The sequence below is a fragment of the Lepidochelys olivacea genome (genome assembly GCF_965140295.1).
Source record: "Lepidochelys olivacea isolate rLepOli2 genome assembly, chromosome: 10".
Classification (NCBI taxonomy): domain Eukaryota; kingdom Metazoa; phylum Chordata; order Testudines; family Cheloniidae; genus Lepidochelys; species Lepidochelys olivacea.
In genome coordinates, this window is record NC_140420.1 from 23,610,994 (window position 1) to 23,629,216 (window position 18,223).

Here is an 18,223-nt window from a genome sequence, read left to right on the forward strand (position 1 = left end):
CAATCCAGCTGCCAGCTGTCTTCAGCGGCCAGATCCGTATGGAAGGAGAGCACCTGGGACCTGCGGAGACCCATCCTACAGCCCCTGGTGTTCAATTTTGCGAAGATGAGCGGTGCCATGAGGAGGGCTTGGTGGGGGGGATCCTCACCAGCAGGGTCGCTCGCCACCCCCACTGGGCCACGCAGCAAACTGTGACCTACCCCGTAGGTGAGCAAAGAGTCACAGAAGCCGCGGACCCACTGGTAGGCTGCAGCGGCCTGCTTCCTGGTCCTTTTACCCTCCCCCATAAGGGCCCTTGGAGCCCAGAGGATCTGATGGAAGTCCCCCCATCACTGGAGAGCAAGCTGTACCTTGTTGTGTGAGCTACGGATGTCTTCTAAAAACTCCTGCAACTCCTCTCGTAGCGCATGGGGGGGTGGGGTTACTGTCTCCTGGTCATCCCCTGACAGGGTCTGTGGTACAGCCCCGTGGCCCACCGAGACAGGCAGGCAGGGTGCGGATCACCGATGGGGCACCCAATGGGCTGGCACCATGCAGCCTGCCTTGAACCCTGGGGCAATAGGGAGTGGCGGAGGGAAGGTATCAGCCCCTAGTGGGTCGGGGCAGGGAAACACAAAGGCCACTCCCTGGGGGTCATCTGCTGGAAAAGGGAAGGAGACAGCCCCAGGGGCGGCAATAACATCGCGGGAGGTGGACGGGATAGGGACAGCATCAAGGGCAGGGCCGGGATCAGGGCCAGAGCCAGGGCCAGGGGTGAGATTCTGGGCTTCAAGAGCCCAGCAGCTGGATGGTGGCACCTCCCGATCAGGCTCAAGGGTTGAGGGGATGGGGAGGGGGCTGTCAGCGATGCCGGGCGCAGGCTCTATGGTGGATTTGGCAGCCATGGCATCAGGAGATGGACTATCTTCTGTAGGACCCCCACCCAGGAAGGAGGTAGATTGCTCCACACCCAACGAGGGATGCCCCTGGTGGGTCGGGTCCCAGCCGCGTGGCACTGGCCATCGCCTCAACAGGCTCGGTGGCCATCAGTGGGGTGCCTTCTGTGTCTGGGTTGATGGAGGAGTCCAGGGGCTCCTCAGAGGTGGGAGTGGAAGCAACGGTTAGGGGGAGGGAGCATGCGGAAAGGGGGGCTGGAGTGAGGTTGCCCAGATCAAGGCCCACTGGCAAAGGGTCATCCTCCCCCTGGGTGACCGGGGTCAGACCTAGGGCCTCGATCTCCTCGTATATGGAGGAGAGATCACTTTCTGCCACCCTGGGGTTCTCCCTGCTGGCACCCGATGTGATGGTCGCCTTGGGGCTCACAGAGGCTTCAGATGGTACCAGGGCAAGAGGGACTCCCGTGGAGCGGAGATACTACCTTCCGGTGCTGCCACGTCTTCCCCAGCTGACACTGGTGGATGGAACGCACCCGTGGGCAAAGCGGAAGCCTCGGCTATGGTGCCCCCCTTCCTGGTCTTTCAGGGGGCCTCCACATTGGATGGGAGGAGCGGAGCTCGAGCCTTCTGCTTGCCCCGCTTCCCCTGTACTAGGGCCCAGCCCTCCAGGCATCATCTGGGGGCTGGCTAGCAGGGGTCAGGTCAGGGGGCAGGGATGATGGCTCAGGGACTCAGCGGGGGTAACAGTGGGGCAGCACGAGGGAGGGAAGATGCCCCCTGGGGCAGGCCCTTTCCCATACCCAGCGGTGTCCCTGCCGCACCCTCCTCCACAGGCCCTGTCAGATTGTAAGCAGCAGAGGCAGGGTTCTCCTGCTTGTTTGGGCATAGTGGGGGAGGTGCCCCTTGGGCCCGAGCGGGAGCAGTGGTGGACTGGGAAGGAGGAAGGGTGGCTTCAGGTGCCGGGCAGCCAGGTGCACCGGCGATGACGGGGCTGGCATCCTGATGGGGCTCGGGGTCCCGGATGCCCCTCCTTGCTGGGCCAAGGAGCAGTCCCTCCAGACGTGCCCCGTTGCCCGGCAGAGGTAGCACCGGGCCTCCCCCATAGAGTAGTGCACCCGGTAATGGGCCCCCTGGTAGGGGACCAAGAATGACCCCTCGAGCACCTCTCCACCACGTGCCACCAGCGGCAGTTGAAGCTGCACCTGGCGGTGGAACGAGAGGACGTGATGGAGGGCGGGGTCTTTGCAGCCCAATGGAAGAGGGCTGACCAGGGAGATGGGTTTCCGAAAGGTAGAGAGGGCAGGTAACAGGGCGGCATTGGGAAGAAAGGGAGGGACAGAGGTCAGGACCAGGTGGATGTCCAGGTCCTCTAGCAGCTCTAGGGGGACAAACATGCCCCCCACCACCAGGCCCTTCTCCACCACCTCCTGGGTGGCAGCCTCCGATGCTAAGACGACGACGACCTTTCTGTACATTTTGGAGGCCGCCACAATGGCCGTGGGCCCCACCACCCTCTCCAACACCCGCACATAGGTCTCCACGTGGGGCAAGGTGGGCACCAGGAGTCAATGGACGCCGTGCTTCCTGGTCAAGGTCGGGAAGGGGCCCTGGCCACTATAGATGGTAGCGGACATGGTGGGCGAGAAAGATGACATAGCGGCAGGCGGGGGGGCTGCTGCCACCTGGGCGTATGCCCTGGGGGGCCAGAGGAGGGGCACCCGCAGAGCTGGTGGAGGGAACAGTGGGGAGGGACGCCATGGCTAGTGGTGGGGCCGTGGCAGTGGGGGCAACCCCTGCCATGGAGGGTTTGGTCTTTTTTGCGGAGCCCTTACCCTTCTTTTTTTCCCTGGCCCTTCCCGCTGGCTGGGGGGGCTTCCCCAGGGTCGGAGGGGTGAGGGACGTGGCAGCAGTGGAGGTCATCCCGGTATCCACCGCTGCTGGTGCCCCAGCGGAGGCAGTAGCAGGTGGTTCGGCTGCGGCAGCAGAGGTAGAGGCTCGGGGGGGGGGGATGGGGTGGCAGGTGGGGGAGGGACGGTGGGGTTTTCTGGAGGGGCCCCACCCATCTCGTCCCCTGCCATCGTAAGCAGGGAGGGAAGGGGAGACACCAGAAGGAGAAGGGGGAAAAGGGGAAGCAGGTCGACCACTCCTCCCCGCTAGGCTGCAGGCAGGGGAGGAGGGCGCCAAAGGGGGTGGGTTGGACGGGGGGGCAATCAGGGGTTAGGGGTCAATGACCAACACTGGGTGGGATTCCGGCTGCTCTAGCTGCACTAGGGGAGGGGGGGAAATACAGCAGCATTGGGGGTGCAGTGAAGAGGGTTTAAACTAAAAAAGGGGATTGGCACAAGCGCATGGGAGGGGGCATGGGCGCACGGAGCAAGGGGCTAAGTGGGCTGGAGTTAGGTCAGGGAAACCAAGGGGCTAGCTTCAGAGACTGGGGCGGGGCAAACAAAACAAAGGCTGCAGAGGGAAATGGGCGGGGCAGGCAAACAAACTGAAGCTAGTAAGGGGGGCTGGGGTAAAAGTGGGGGGAAGGCTGCAAGGAGCAAATGGGGCAGGTAGCAAAGGGCAAAGCTGTGGGGTGGGCAGTCCGGGGGGGGGCATGTGTGCTCACATGCGCTTGCACAAAGTCTGTTTAGGCTGGCTGCTGCTTCTGGCCCAAAGGGTGGAAATAGGGCATGGCAAGACAAGTAAACAGCTGAGTCCAGAGGCAAGAGCTGCAGCAGATGGTAAACAGCCAGTGGGGGTGGTGGAGGGGACAATGGTGGTAGGGGTTGAGGGGGACACAGATGGATTGGGGGGCAGCTCCATGCCACACCCCCTATGTCCCTACAAACACAGTCAAAACCCCCACAACAAGAGCACTGTTTGAAAAGTTACTCAGTTCAAAAGGCTCCCTCCACGGTGGTCCTCAAAATCTCTAGGTGCTCCCCCACTGGTAGATGGTCCTCTTCTTCTCCTCCTCGGGGCTTCAGCAGCTCTAGGCAGTAACCTCCACAGCAGCAGCTCCAGGAACTCCAGGTGGTGGTCTGGGCAGGCAGAAAGGACCCCTCTCAGGTGGTGATGGGCACAGCAGCAACGGCTGGGACTGGGGTCCCTCACTCCCCCCCTCTGGGGAGCAGGCCAGCAGGCCCTCCCCACAGGGGCTGTAGTTGGAGCGGTAGCAACACCCGAGGGTGGGGGGGTTGCAGCAGCCGGCCAGCAACCAGGTAGCAGAGAAGGAGGGGGTGGTGTCTGGCACAGCCGGGGAGCAGTTGGAGCAGCAGTAGCAGCAGCAGGGAGAGCCCAGGGCTTAACAGCAGCAGTACCAGCAGCAGGAGCAGCAGCCCTCTCCCTCCTTCTCCCTTCAGGCCAGAGGACTACAGGAGAGTAATAGAAGGCAGATATATTAGCCCCAGGTTAAGTAGGTCCCTTTTCCCTGGGTAAAGTAACAGTGGAGGTTCCAGAACAATCAGGAACTTTCTGGAAGCAATTAAGGCAAACACCTGCAGCCAATCAAGAAGCTGCTAGAATCAATTAAGACAGGCAGGCTAATCAGGGCACCTGGGTTTAAAAAGGAGCTCACTTCAATTTGTGGTGTGTGTGAGAGGAGCTGGGAGCAAGAGGTGCAAGAAGCTAAGAGTGAGAAGGCGTACTACTGGAAGTACTGAGAAGTACAAGCATTATCAGACATCAGGAGGAAGGTTTCATGGTGAGAATAAAGAAGGTGTTGGGAAGAGGCCAATGGGAAGTAGCCCAGGGAGCTGTAGCTGTCATACAGCTGTTACAGGAGTCACTATAGACAGCTGCAATCCACAGCGCCCTGGGCTGGAACCCAGAGTAGAGGGCAGGCCCAGGTTCCCTCCACCCCCCAATTCCCTACTTGACACTGGAGGAGCTGACCTGGACTGTGGGTTCCACCAGAGGGGAAGGTCTCTGGACTGTTCCCCAATCTATTAGGTGAATCAGCAGAGACTGCGGGGATTGTTCTTTCTTTTTCCCCATGCTGGCCAGTGATGAGGCTAACTGAGTGAATGGCAGATTTGAGCCACGAAAGTATCCAAACTGAGGGCTGCCGTGAACCTCTGAGGCGAGCAAATCCACCAATAAGTGCAGGACCCACCAAGGCAGAGGAGGAACTTTGTCAAGATACCAATATAGTTATGTGGTACAATGTGTGTGTAAACAAGGCCTTAAAGAAGGGAAACAGGTCAATGCTGAGCAGCATTCTACTGAACTCACTTTTCAGGCAGAATGGTCTAGATGGGGCCTGGTGTCAGGACTCTTGGTTCCATCTCACGCACATTTGTGCTGCTGGCCAAGTCATTTCACCTTTCTGTGCCTCGTTTGACCTCTCTGGAGCAAGGGGATAATAATGCCTACTTCATACAGGTGGTGTATTGAGTTTGATGTAAGGTGCTCCAGAAGCCTGCTCTGACGCAGGGGTAAGGCTGCTAATGGTGTGTTTTTGAGGAGTGGGGAGGAGATGCAATCCACAGAGAGCAACTTAAAATGGGGAGGGGCACCTCACAATTATACCCACAATACCTACCTAGTCAAGTTCCCATTATGAAATGTAGAATTCATTTCATTCTGTTGCAGGTTTAAATAAACTCATTGATTTCTTTTCTTTTGTGGTCCTCGACCTGCTTCCCATAGTTGATGGCCATTTTCTCTTACCTAGTCATTATACAGTTTGCTTATTTCATGGTACAATGTAATTCAATTTCTTCTCTTCTCAGACTCTTCTCCTGGAGGAATACCTAGCTTGAAAAAGAATGCTTTGCAAGGACAGTGTGGTCACTAATTCATCCCTAGAGATGAAGTGGCTAAATAACAGGAATGCACCTAATAACCTCAGTTGAAAGGTTTGGCACTTCACACCGTGGGAGCGCAGGGGTGGAGCTGGGAAGAAATCACATCCGACAGCCAAAAAGGGCATTTTCAAACTGAAAGTGATTGCTGCCTTTTAGTGACAGCTACTTCAACTATGGCCCAGCCATCCTCCTTGTCCGTTGCTCTATATCCCTTAACCGCTACCTCCCACCATCTCTGCTGGCTGCTTTCCTGTTAACTCCATTTTTAACTGGAGGGTTCCCAAACCAAACCCACACAAATTTGTCCCTATTAATTAAAGCAAACTACTGTGAGTGAAGTAATAGTGCTGCTGTGCCCGGTTACTGTATGTGCTTGCACGTAACAAACCCAGCAACAGAAGATGACAGGTTCTCAGTAACACCATTTTTATTGCAAAGTTCAATTTACAAAGAAAATTCCATTATTCATGCCTATCCAGGTGTTCAATACCCAGTGAAACACGATTCCTGCCAGGAAATTCACCCTTCTGTAGAAGAAGTCTGTAAGGTTTCAGAAATGTACACAAATATTTCTTAATTTTTCCCCTACCCCAGACATCTATTTACATTTTTCTTCAATTTAAATGAACATAATGTACTGTCACATTTACACTGAATGTCTCATACAATCTATGTTAAATAGTTTATACTTATTGCATGTAGAAAAGACATTTCAGAATTAAATCCACCCTGTGTTTGGATTTTTTTGTAAATCAAGTACATCTCATACACAAGATTATTCAAATATATTTCATACGAAGACAGTCCTTCCTGCTCAGAGCAATTATGTGCTGCACAATGCCTGAATACATTCGTTTACATAAAAAAATAGGTTTGTTTCCCCCTTTGTGCCTAAAACAGAATTGAGCTTTCAAAGCAATTTAAAATGAAGCAAAATGTTTGCAACAAAGTTCAATAGCTCAAACAACAAAAGAAACATATTTGCAGGTGGAGAGGCTGACAACTGGGCTCCCTGAAGTTACAATGGTTTAACGGATTACTACTTAGTGTTTATACAGGGCAAAGCCAGACTTTTAGGGCTCTGGTAAATCATCTTTAGTTTGCAAAACTGAAACCATTTGCAATTCCTGCCCCCTCTTAAATTAGCTTCATGTACACTGTAACATTTTCAACTACACGTAGTCCTTACATCCACTTATTGGGTAATAAACATTAACACATGGGCCAGGTTTTCCTCTGTCTCAGCCCTGTGGTAGTCATTTACACCAGAGAGGAATACGCAACCAAATCAGAATATTTTCACTGGTATAAAGGACTAAGCCAATGGCCAAGAGAATCATACACGATGTCTGACAGCTTATTTTAAACTAATACTGGGAACACAGTACCTGTACCTTATTTACCTCTGGCTCTATCATTTTCTTCAGAAAACAATTTGAATTAAATAAATGCCATTAAATATTACTATTCACGAATAGTGATGTTATTTCATTACATCAAAAAGACTCACCTCTTGTGTATGTGAAATATACATACTACCCAGTCACTACAATGATTAAAAAATAAACAATGAATAGTTATCTACAGAAATTTCTAATCCAATATAGTAGCACTTTAATTCACAGTAATGACTGGATGACCCATTACTGATGACTGAATTCTGCAAATTACCAAGTAATCAAATACAATAAAAAGGGTGACTGCCTCCAAAATGTACTATTATTTTGACAAGTGCAATTTAGTGTTAAATTTGTAATATACTCGTAAAAGTACTGAGCAACATCTTATAGAATATTTTGTAAAAGGAATACAATTTTAGCAATCTGTAGGGCTTGAACAAACTTTGGGGAGCCGAAGACAGCAATAGTTGTATAGAATCTAAACCTCTATTATAAAAACATTACATTTCTGGCCCTTATTGTGTGAAGAGAACCTTCTGAATTTGACCCAGTGCAATACTGTCTTTCCAGTGCCTCTGTTGATGCTCAGAGGTTTTCTGCGCAGCAGCAAAGTAAAACTAACAAAATTCTGCTCAGGTTCACTGGAGTTGTACAGAAGCCTGAGGGAAGCAGTAGGACTGACAAGAATTTCAGTTTCATTCCACTGATACTTGGGAAAGCTCTGAACAACAGCAGAGGCTAGCAGTGAAGCTACTCTTTGAGAGGACCATGCAGAAAAGACGACTTGGTTAAGGGAGTACAGTGACCAGCAATGTGGTGGTGGTGGTGGACAGGGTAGTGGAGCTTTGCGTCTGTGTGGAAGAGACAACTCCTTTCTAGCAACCAGAGGAGAGTATAGGATGGGAAGGGAGTTTTAAATATATCACATGAAGTAGCCAGAAAGAAAAGGATCAAAGGCAGCACCCCGGTAAAAAGCCCAGCAGCCTCTCCCTTCCAAGTAGTTGGAGGTGGAAGGCAGATTTCTCACCACAGCATGATGCCTCCCTCTCCCTTCTCAAATCTTTCATTTTGGCATTTAGTTAATAGGTTTAGTTCTCCAGGTAGTAGCTGTCCAATAAAGTTTTCAGCTAACAGCACTCACCTTATTAAAATTTGTTCAGAAGAGAAGTAAGACGACTGGTTGTTTTGTGGAGAAGCAGTGATTATTAGCATAGTGAATATTAAGTAGGTTATTTTTTAGTTATGTACCCATAAGAGCAAATACAGGCACAGCAACAGGCGAGATAAAAAAGAACACATTAAACACAGCGTATGGCAAACAGATACGTTGTTGAATTTTATGATTGGCTTCAGAAATCTGGATACATTTGACCTGATGGGTTTCCCTTATTTTACTAATAAAGTCCATTTCCTATTGGAAAAATGACACTCAATTACAGGGTGATTATTGCATATCTAGAGTGGTTAAAATAATCATCCAAGGCCACTTATCATAACAGTATAGAAATTACAGCTACCCATGTCTTATTGCTTAATTAGAAAGATCATAACTTAAAACCTGCTGGCTGCTGCTCATTTTGCTATAGCTAAACCATTTTAACTTTCAATATCTTTTAAAACTTTGCACGTATAAGATAGCAATGAAACTTTAGAACTAAAATCCACACAGGAACATTATTTCGACTTTCACTGATGTGCAAGGGATTTATGAGGCTCACTACAGATGGGCCTAAATTGTGACCAAAGGGATCCTGATTTGACTCTTCCCGGATCTGGAATTCTGGTCTGGGCATCAGGCACATCTTTAACGACAACAGTCCAGAATGTGAAATTACTTGTACTAATTCCATACAGGTGATGGAAGAACAGATCCTCTCACCTTTTGTTAACAAAGCCCTTAACTGAACAAAGTTTAGAACTCCTTGAACTAAAGGTCATGAGGAATGCTGAAGAACTCCTTTACCCAGTTAATTCTGTATTTACAACCCTCTGCCAAATTTAAGGAACAAAATGCACTATTTCCTTGCGTAGCCAGCAGTTTGTTAATAAAACGTACAATAACTCATCCAATCTGAATTTTAAACTACCACCAATTAGCCATGGAGAATGTGTGTGGACTCATCCCTTACTGTGGGACCAAGGCAATTACTCTCTCAAATTATGGGCCCTTTATTTGTATATTAGCACAATGACAACATTTTGACTGAGCATGGTTAATCCACAGAATCCTAAAAAGGAAACCAAAAATACAATTTCCTAAATTTAAATTTTAAAAAGCCTCAGGAAAGTGAACGAGGCTTCAAACCAGTTTTATACCCACATAACTCCACTGATTCTGGAAGAATTATTCCTGATTTACTCCGGTGAAAGGGAGATCAGAATCAGGCCTTGTATCTTTATTTTTCCTACACCAGGTTACTTAAGTGTATGTTGCAGTTACTCTGTTAGATTGAAAATCTAGGTTCTATTCTTACAGTTCATTGAAAACTAAAACCATCAGTGCGATGGGGGCAGAGCAAAGGTGAGGCAAGATCGAACAGCCCATGTGAACTATAGCATCTTGGTACAGATTTGATAAAATACATGTGAGAAGAATAGACTAAGAAACTGCCAAAGTCACATTCAGCACACCACTGACTTCTTTGCTGGTCTCGTCTCACAGGAAGGAATTGGAGGGGGTTTATCCAGTTAGCATTCAGCAAGAACCATGAGAACACATGGTTCAAGGATGGGAACAAACCCCAAAATTCACACCCAGACCATAGCATCTCCTCACAACGTTTGAGTGAGTTCAAATCCAGTGTTATGTTCTGGTCCATTTCTACACATTATTTTTTATAATGATCCTCTTTACAGACCCCACAGAATTGCCCCTGAAAATACCGAGCCTTAAGATTGACCAGTTTGTTTGGAGAACAGTGAGGATTTGGTTCAGACAATACTGAGAACACACTGATTCAATCAATTCTGGTTTAAAAAAAAAAAAAAAAAAAAAAAAGACGGCGATAAAGGTGGCTGTTGAGCTAATGCTCTCTTGTTTGTACCTCCCTTTTACAGCAGAAGGGAGCTAGCTCTTGAGCTGCTCTGGTAAGTGATGGGCACGATATTTTTCGAAGGGCAGCAGATGAGCAATACGCTATATTTGTAAACAGAGCAAAGATTTCCCCAGAAGATACATTTCAGTATCTATAGGGGTTTTATATGGTGAACTCTCCTTAATGCAGCATTAAGGCACTGTCAATTCTTATATACATTTTAAGGTTAGAAACAAACAAGTCTGAGCAATTGTTTGAACGTCGTAACTATTTAGTCATTTATTTCTATTTTCTCTTTTTCAATATATGTTTTCACCCTCCTCTTCCCTTTAAAGCTTCGAGCAGACAATTCAAGTAGATTGTTGGCTTTTAAAGTGACCACAATGTACCTGGAAGCAGAGACTAAGACAATTTCCTTTCAAATCTTACTTTTCTGTAAGCTTATTAAAAAAAATTCCTTTGTCCCATCTCTTGGTGCGCGTTATGGCTTAGAGGTAAGAAGGTGCATTGCGTGCTAACCGGCCTATTTTGTGCCTGTTGACTTAATTGAACTAGAATGTCATTTTAAATTAGGTAAATGTGTTTCTTTTAACAGGTTTCAGAGTAACAGCCGTGTTAGTCTGTATTCGCAAAAAGAAAAGGAGTACTTGTGGCACCTTAGAGACTAACCAATTTATTTGAGCATAAGCTTTCGTGAGCTACAGCTCACTTCATCGGATGCATGCCGTGGAAACTGTAGCAGACTTTATATATACACAGAGAATATGAGAAAATACCTCCTCCCACCCCAGTGTCCAGCTGGTAATAGCTTATCTAAAGTGATCATCAGGTGGGCCAGTTCCAGCACAAATCCAGGTTTTCTCACCCTCCACCCCCCCACACAAATTCACTCTCCTGCTGGTGATAGCCCATCCAAAGTGACAACTCTTTACACAATGTGCATGATAATAAAGTTGGGCCATTTCCTGCACAAATCCAGGTTCTCTCACCCCCTCACCCCCCTCCCAAGAACCACACACACAAACTCACTATCCTGCTGGTAATAGCTCATCCAAAGTGACCATTCTCCCTACAATGTGCATAATTAAGGTGGGCCATTTCCAGGTTTTCAAACAAATCCAGGTTTTCTCACATCCCCCCCACCCCCATACACACACAAACTCACTCTCCTGCTGGTAAAACCCCTTCAAAACTGACCACTCTCCAAGTTTAAATCCAAGTTAAACAGAACATCGGGGGGGGGGGGGAGGTAGGAAAAAACAAGAGGAAATAGGCTACCTTGCATAATGACTTAGCCACTCCCAGTCTCTATTTAAGCCTAAATTAATAGTATCCAATTTGCAAATGAATTCCAATTCAGCAGTTTCTCGCTGGAGTCTGGATTTGAAGTTTTTTTGTTTTAAGATAGTGACCTTCATGTCTGTGATTGCGTGACCAGAGAGATTGAAGTGTTCTCCGACTGGTTTATGAATGTTATAATTCTTGACATCTGATTTGTGTCCATTTATTCTTTTACGTAGAGACTGTCCAGTTTGACCAATGTACATGGCAGAGGGGCATTGCTGGCACATGATGGCATATATCACATTGGTGGATGTGCAGGTATACGAGCCTCTGATAGTATGGCTGATGTTATTAGGCCCTGTGATGGTGTCCCCTGAATAGATATGTGGGCACAATTGGCAACGGGCTTTGTTGCAAGGATAAGTTCCTGGGTTAGTGGTTCTGTTGTGTGGTATGTGGTTGTTGGTGAGTATTTGCTTCAGGTTGGGGGGCTGTCTGTAGGCAAGGACTGGCCTGTCTCCCAAGATTTGTGAGAGTGTGACCCCAAATTTCCATTTAAAAGTAATACTATTTAGAACAATCAGGTTTGCAATATGGCATTTTCTCTGATCTAGGTCTAGCGAAATGTCACATCTAACACAAAAGATTTTTGAAATAAGCAGGTAATAATTTTTGAGATGGTCTTTTGACTACCATGTCTAAGAATGGTCCAAAAGAAAGATGGGCTCCCATTCCACCCGAAGGCCAAATTCTGATCTGAGTTTGGTTCCACAAGTTGCTAAGCACCGCCTGAATGGTGCTGAGGACCCCTAACTCTCAGACTTCATGTGAGGTTTGGGGTCATCGCATTTGCAGGATCAGACACTCAGACTGGTTAAACGCCTGCTGAAGTCCACAGGAATCAGACAGGGTGACAGATCTGAATCAGTCAATTCTGCACATAGGAACAAACACTTAATGGCTTTACCACCAGCACCAATATTGAGTATATGTGTATTTTGCTACGGGTAAGTTGCTTCCCAAAGGACCAAGCCTGAAAAAGCAAGCAGCAAACAAAGTTAGACCGAAAGTCAGTGGGGTGTCAAATATAAAAATACAACCTTTAAAATATCCTGCTCAAGTATTCCCTTACTGAGGGCCAAACAATCATGTAACCATGGCAGGGTGAATGGAAGATAGGTACACACTTTTCAAATTAATCCTACACGAGACTGGAGTCTAGTTTTGTTACTATTGAATGCAATGGCAAATTCTCACTGATTTCAACAAGAACAGAATCCGATAATAGGATCTGTTGCTAACTAAAATCAAAACAGAAGCAAAAACAAGTGTAGGTTAATTTTTGAGAAGCAGGAAATACTTTACATCATCATCTATGCAGAAATAATTATTCCCTGCTAGTTTTATCACCACTTGAAATGAATGCACTGCAGATTTATTTGAGAGTGGTTAAATTCTATTCATGTTAAGGTATGAATCAATTCAGCAAAGAACATGCCAAACTTCTGCCAAGTTTTATGTTTTCTCGTTAATTTCTATCTTCTATGTACCAGGACCTACAGGTCAGATAGGCTTCAGATCAGATTCACATTCACTGAGAAGTTTAATCTGGTTAACATCAGGATTAGCCAGTTCCATATAGAAAAATCAGTATATTCCCTTTTGAGTTTCATCCTTCTAAAGTGAGATATCATCAGCTGGGTAAGGTGGCTTCCTGGCTACACTGGAGATGGAAACTTGTATGCAGCACAAGTTCTTGTGGCTGTTTCTAAAGAAAAGACAGTGTCCTTCTGCAGAAGGGATTTTGCCATTCCTCAGACGTTGCAATTTGCCTCTGTCAGAAATGAACAAACAGACTAAAGCAATCACTTAAGAAAATGTAGAACATCAGTCTCTTAAAATACTTCACATTCCTCTGTAGTTGGTTATGCAAAAAAATACATAACATGCTTCTCAAAAAACCGTCTTATATTAACCATTAATAAGCCTTTGATTTTTATATCAGGGGTTCAATTCATTTTAATAAAAAAAAAATCTTTGCTCGATATTTATGTTGAACATTGAAATAAATATTACACAGAGGATACAATATTAAAGCTTACAATCCTATGAATACAATACTGAAAGTGGCCAAGTCTGTTTTTATGCCATACCTCTAAAAGCTGAATAAGACTGACAGAATAGAAAAACTGTTTCAAATGGAAACAGCATCTCTGTACTATAATATCCTAAAATATTTCCTTTTTCTGGCAAATGCTGTCTCTCCATATTTGGAGAAGTAAATCATCATGAAGCCAAGGTAGCCCAACAAAGCTTCTTCACTTTCCCATATTACAATAGAGATTTCCTTCAAAAATGCTGAACGTATAATGTTTATTTTAAAGAGATGCCCATATGTTGAGTTACTGAGTAATTGGCCTCTTTCTTGTGAGCCAACTGGCCTCTGTGGCTTTATTAATGCCCCCATCACCTCACTTAAAGAAAATACAGAGCAGTCAGTTGCATTTTCTTCACTGTTCATCGTAGTCTGCTTGTTGACTCTGATCAGAACCCTCTCCCTCTGTCACTCTGCAAACTTCAGATGGCAAGGAAGACTGAGGAATGCAGCTGAAAGTATGAATGCTGTGTGGATCAATCGGTGGGACCAGTGTAAGTGACTCTACGCTCAGTGCATCTGTATTGTCATCGGAGATTAGAGATATTGTGGGCTGCTGTGCAGGAATCAGGCTAGGGGATAGGTTAGCTGTTTCCACTTCAGGGTTCTTTACAGAGTTCTTGCCAGATTTTGAGGCAGCTGAAGAGGTTTCATCAACCAACATCACCTGACTGGAAAAGGTCATGGGAAGCTGTTCAAGAGCTGAAGAGTCACCTACTAAAGAAAACATTAGGCAGCAGTTAGCATTTCAGTTGTGCTCAATACACATGACAAACACCAACAGTATAAAGCTCTTTACTTACTACTTAAACTCAGGAGGAAACCAAAGATCTGTGAAGCAGTATGTTTACACATGTACCCTGTGATCATGTAAATAATGAAATACAGGAAATATTTAGTAGAGATGTGAAATCCCAGCTGTAAGCTTTTTGAATTGACAGCTATTAAATGCTCTATGTGTAAGTAATTCATTTGAAATGTGACAGTGTGACATCGCTATTATTTCTGGTGGGATGAAGTGGAGGAGAGTAGTGAAAAAAGCTTTTCTAGAATTTAGCATAGATTAGAGCAACCAACATAAACCCACATCAGGAAGTTCTCTGGAAACAGAAAACTGTAGAATTCATTTCCCATGAAGCAACCTGGTTCTAAAGAAGCTGTGAAACAAACAAATGGTAACTTACATCAATTCAACCATGGGAGAATAGGAAGGAGAATAATTCTACAGAACTGTTCGATTAATGCAGATACACAGGACTGTTTATTCCTCTTGCACTTTTGTTTGCTCACTGAGGCAGCACTGAGCAAACAAAATGAAGGTGGCTATAAACAATTACACATAATAAGAAGCATTTTAATAACATTCCTTTTCACCTCTTTCTTAAAAATCCTAAATAAGTGATGGAAAAATTGCTAATTTGGCTTCAATGGATATTTCAGAGGTGAAAAACCCCCAATTGGCTTATAAATTTTGTCCTATATTAGAAAGTCTCCCAGGTCGGGCCAATATGCATCATTTCAGATTACAGTAACTAACACAAATGGAGTAACACAGGTAACCAGCTACCAGACTATTTACATGGCTCTTCATTTCAGAGACAGCACGTCTAAATGCACAAGAAAATTCTGCAGTCTGCAGAAAATTCTACAAGGCATTCTAGTGAGTAGAAAGAAAGGGGACTGTTTTTTTTTTGTTTTTTTGTTTTAACTCCAGAATGACGTTTAAAGACATTTCAGTTTCAATATGAATTCCAGTTAATCCTGTAAGAACAGAAAATATAAACTTAAGGCAAAACACAAGAAAAAAACCATAAGAGCTTAGAATGGAATGAAGAGATAAGAATGGTCACCCGAGAAAGAGAAAATGAGTAGCTTGGGTGTGGGTGAGAGACACGGTTTTTATCCCTTCCATTGTAAAATTCTCATCTTTCTGCTAACAAGACTCCAAACAAATGTATATTTTCACTTCAGAAACCGCTTCATTTCACTTTTGCTGACAGTCTGCGGGCTACAGCTTCTTGTTTTTTTTTCTTTTTTTAAAAGAAAAACAAGATTTATAAATTGTAGCAAAATCTTGACTCTCACTTTTTTTCAAGTGTCACCACTAACTGCCTTTTGAAAGACAGTGCTGATGCAAAATAACCCTGCAGATTTTTCTTATTAGCTGTGAAAAAAAACTTTGGGGAGAATGTGGTAAACGATATTAGAGGAAATGATGTAAGACTTGCATGAAAGACAAAGAATTGCTAAGAAAATGTTTCAGAGTAGCAGCCGTGTTAGTCTGTATCCGCAGAAAGAAAAGGAGTACTTGTGGCACCTTAGAGACTAACAAATTTATTTGAGCATAAGCTTTCGTGAGCTAAAGTTGAACATGAATTTTTATTTCTCTGAATTCAAAGGCAATTACTAACATTTAAACAAAGTCCAACCAGTAAGTCTGTTTTTACTAGTGTAGTTGTTTAAATGTCTGCAGTATTTATTATGATAGTTTTAAAAAAACATAAGGTCCATGACTAAACAAATTTTAAATTTCCATTATTTTTTACCTCAATCTGGGCTTTTGAATATCGTGAGAACACTCACTAAAATGTATTATTTAGACACATTAGTAATTTGGGTAAATGTAGTTTATCAATGGACACAAATATGAAGTATTTCTACTGCAGCTCTCCAAAAATCTGTTACATTTTAGTTCTATGCCTGACTGCTTTAATGATAGCCATTTTCCCTTACATAGAAATTTTGGTATAATCCTAAATGCTTTTTTAAAATCCTATGGATTTAAACAAGCAAACAGAGGACAAAGGTTTTTTTTAAATTTTACTGCACTGTGCTGTTCCAATCCTATATAATACCTAAATGAATGCTAAAATGTCTCCCACTTTTTATATACAAGGAAAAATAAATGGTTGAAAAATATTTATCTGTAGGACATATCCAGGGCCAACAAATGCAATTTTCTATTCAACACACTGTAAAACAACCTCAGAGGAATGATTAGAAAATGGCACCATAAATATCAGCAGAACAAATTCAACTTGCCCTTGAAATATTTCAGCTGTAGAATTTATAAATAGAAAGTACAGAAATAGAGATCTTCTGTACTGTATTTTTTCTCTAAGTTATATGTATTATTAATGGCTGTAATTTTTCTTTCATCATCTACTTTCCATAACCCATTAGTAGCTCCCTGAACTTCATTTCCTTTACAGTATTGTTCTATTTAAGAGTAGCGGTGACAAATTTGCTGCATCCCAGCAGGGCACCTGCCAATGCTAACGATGGATTAGTGAAAATATAGCCCCTAGTAGGTGCAGACAATGAACGTCAGCACAGGGGTAACTAGTACTAGCATGACAAAAGTTTTTGATTTCTCTAATGGATGTCGGTAACTTACATCAGTTTAAAAGGTAAGATCTATGTCTAATTTAAAACACTCCTCCTTACGAGGTATAAAATATTTTAAAGGCTAGAAAAAAAATCACATGATCTAAAGTTATCAGGCAACCAAGTTAATAAGGATCCAAGGGAACAGAGCAAGGGGACCAATTGACAGAAAATGTGTACTATACAAGGAGTTTATGGTGGATATCAAAGTATCACCTGGATGCAAAAGGTTTTTTATGGGCAGCCTCCAGAGGTGTTAACTGAGCTACTGTCCTTCAGTATCATTCTATCAGTGAGAGAAGATATTAGTCACCAACTACAAAATCTTTGGCGTTTGAGTTCAGTTCCAAGAAGCATCTGAAGGTTTGACCGCCTCTTTATAGCTGATCCAAAACTCTGGAGTCTATGACATGGGCTGGACATTTGGCAAGAATACATACTCTCAAGAGCTGTGGGAATTCCTGCCCCAAGCCCAGTGGCAAATGCCCTAAAGAGGGACTATTCTGCTTCTTTGGAGATATCTCATAGGATCTCACTCCTGGATCTCAAGCCTACATCAAATCAATGAGGCACTGAGACGCAAGAGATAGAGTAACAAAGCAGATGGTATCTTGAGAGAATAGAATCCTCCCATGTTATTCTGGCACTTCCACCTCTAAGATATTAGTCAGAGTTTTCCCAAATGTGGCAGTTCCATTTGACTTTTGCACAAAAAGGGTGAAGGGGTTTTTTTTTTTTATCTTAACTAGTTCTCTAGTTCCTGGGGTGTGCAGTAACTCCTAGGAACCAGAGTGTGCCAGCTGATGTGGGAAATTAACATTTGAAAAAATATTGGGTAAACTTTTTTTGTACACAGTTAAGTAATTTCTGATTAGAGTTTGCAAAATAAGGGCTAGATCCCACAAGGTGTTGAGTGCCCTTAACTCCCACTAGCTTCAGTGACAAGTGAGGGTGCACAGCACCCCTACGATTTGCTCAGCAGTTGCAGGATAATGCCTAGATTAACTTTACAAAAATGGAAGTGTTAAGTGGGGTAATTTGGAAAAAGGAGGCAGAAAGGAGCAGAGGAAGAAAAAAAAATCAGAAATGGTCTAAAGGAAAGTCTCTTAATTAAATCATACAGTAAACCTACAATAGGATAAAAAATAAACAATTAAAACACAACTAGGAAACTAAGTGAGAAGAGTATTAATAAATCTACAAAAAAAATAAGGGAAGTTGTTTATATATCATCCAACAAAACTGGCAATATTTTTCTATTTTCATGCCACTACTATAAAGAATACAAAAAGAG

General features: G+C 44.5%; 1 protein-coding gene and 1 long non-coding RNA gene across 8 annotated transcripts in view; one reads left to right on the forward strand and one right to left on the reverse strand.

The window, feature by feature from the left end:
• LOC311527713 overlaps positions 1 to 18,223 on the forward strand; it is a 75,746-nt gene that overhangs the window by 43,128 nt on the left and 14,395 nt on the right. Inside the window, exon 3 of one of the 2 annotated variants that reach the window (XR_014713423.1) lies at positions 5,594 to 11,360. The exons of the other annotated variant lie outside the window; for it this stretch is intronic. This is a non-coding gene — a long non-coding RNA (uncharacterized lncRNA). Of the gene's footprint in view, positions 1 to 5,593; positions 11,361 to 18,223 lie in introns of those variants that run through there. 2 annotated transcript variants of the gene reach the window in all.
• The window catches only part of CLEC16A (C-type lectin domain containing 16A), a 185,758-nt gene continuing 180,980 nt past the window's right edge, over positions 13,446 to 18,223 (reverse strand). Inside the window, exon 24 of one of the 6 annotated variants that reach the window (XM_084641948.1) lies at positions 13,446 to 14,259. In XM_084641948.1, coding sequence (XP_084498074.1) covers positions 13,898 to 14,259 — 362 coding nt within the window. In that variant the 3' untranslated portion in view covers positions 13,446 to 13,897. The remainder of the gene's footprint in view (positions 14,260 to 18,223) is intronic. The other 5 variants (XM_084641947.1, XM_084641946.1, XM_084641949.1 and 2 more) reach the window with 5 other exon arrangements.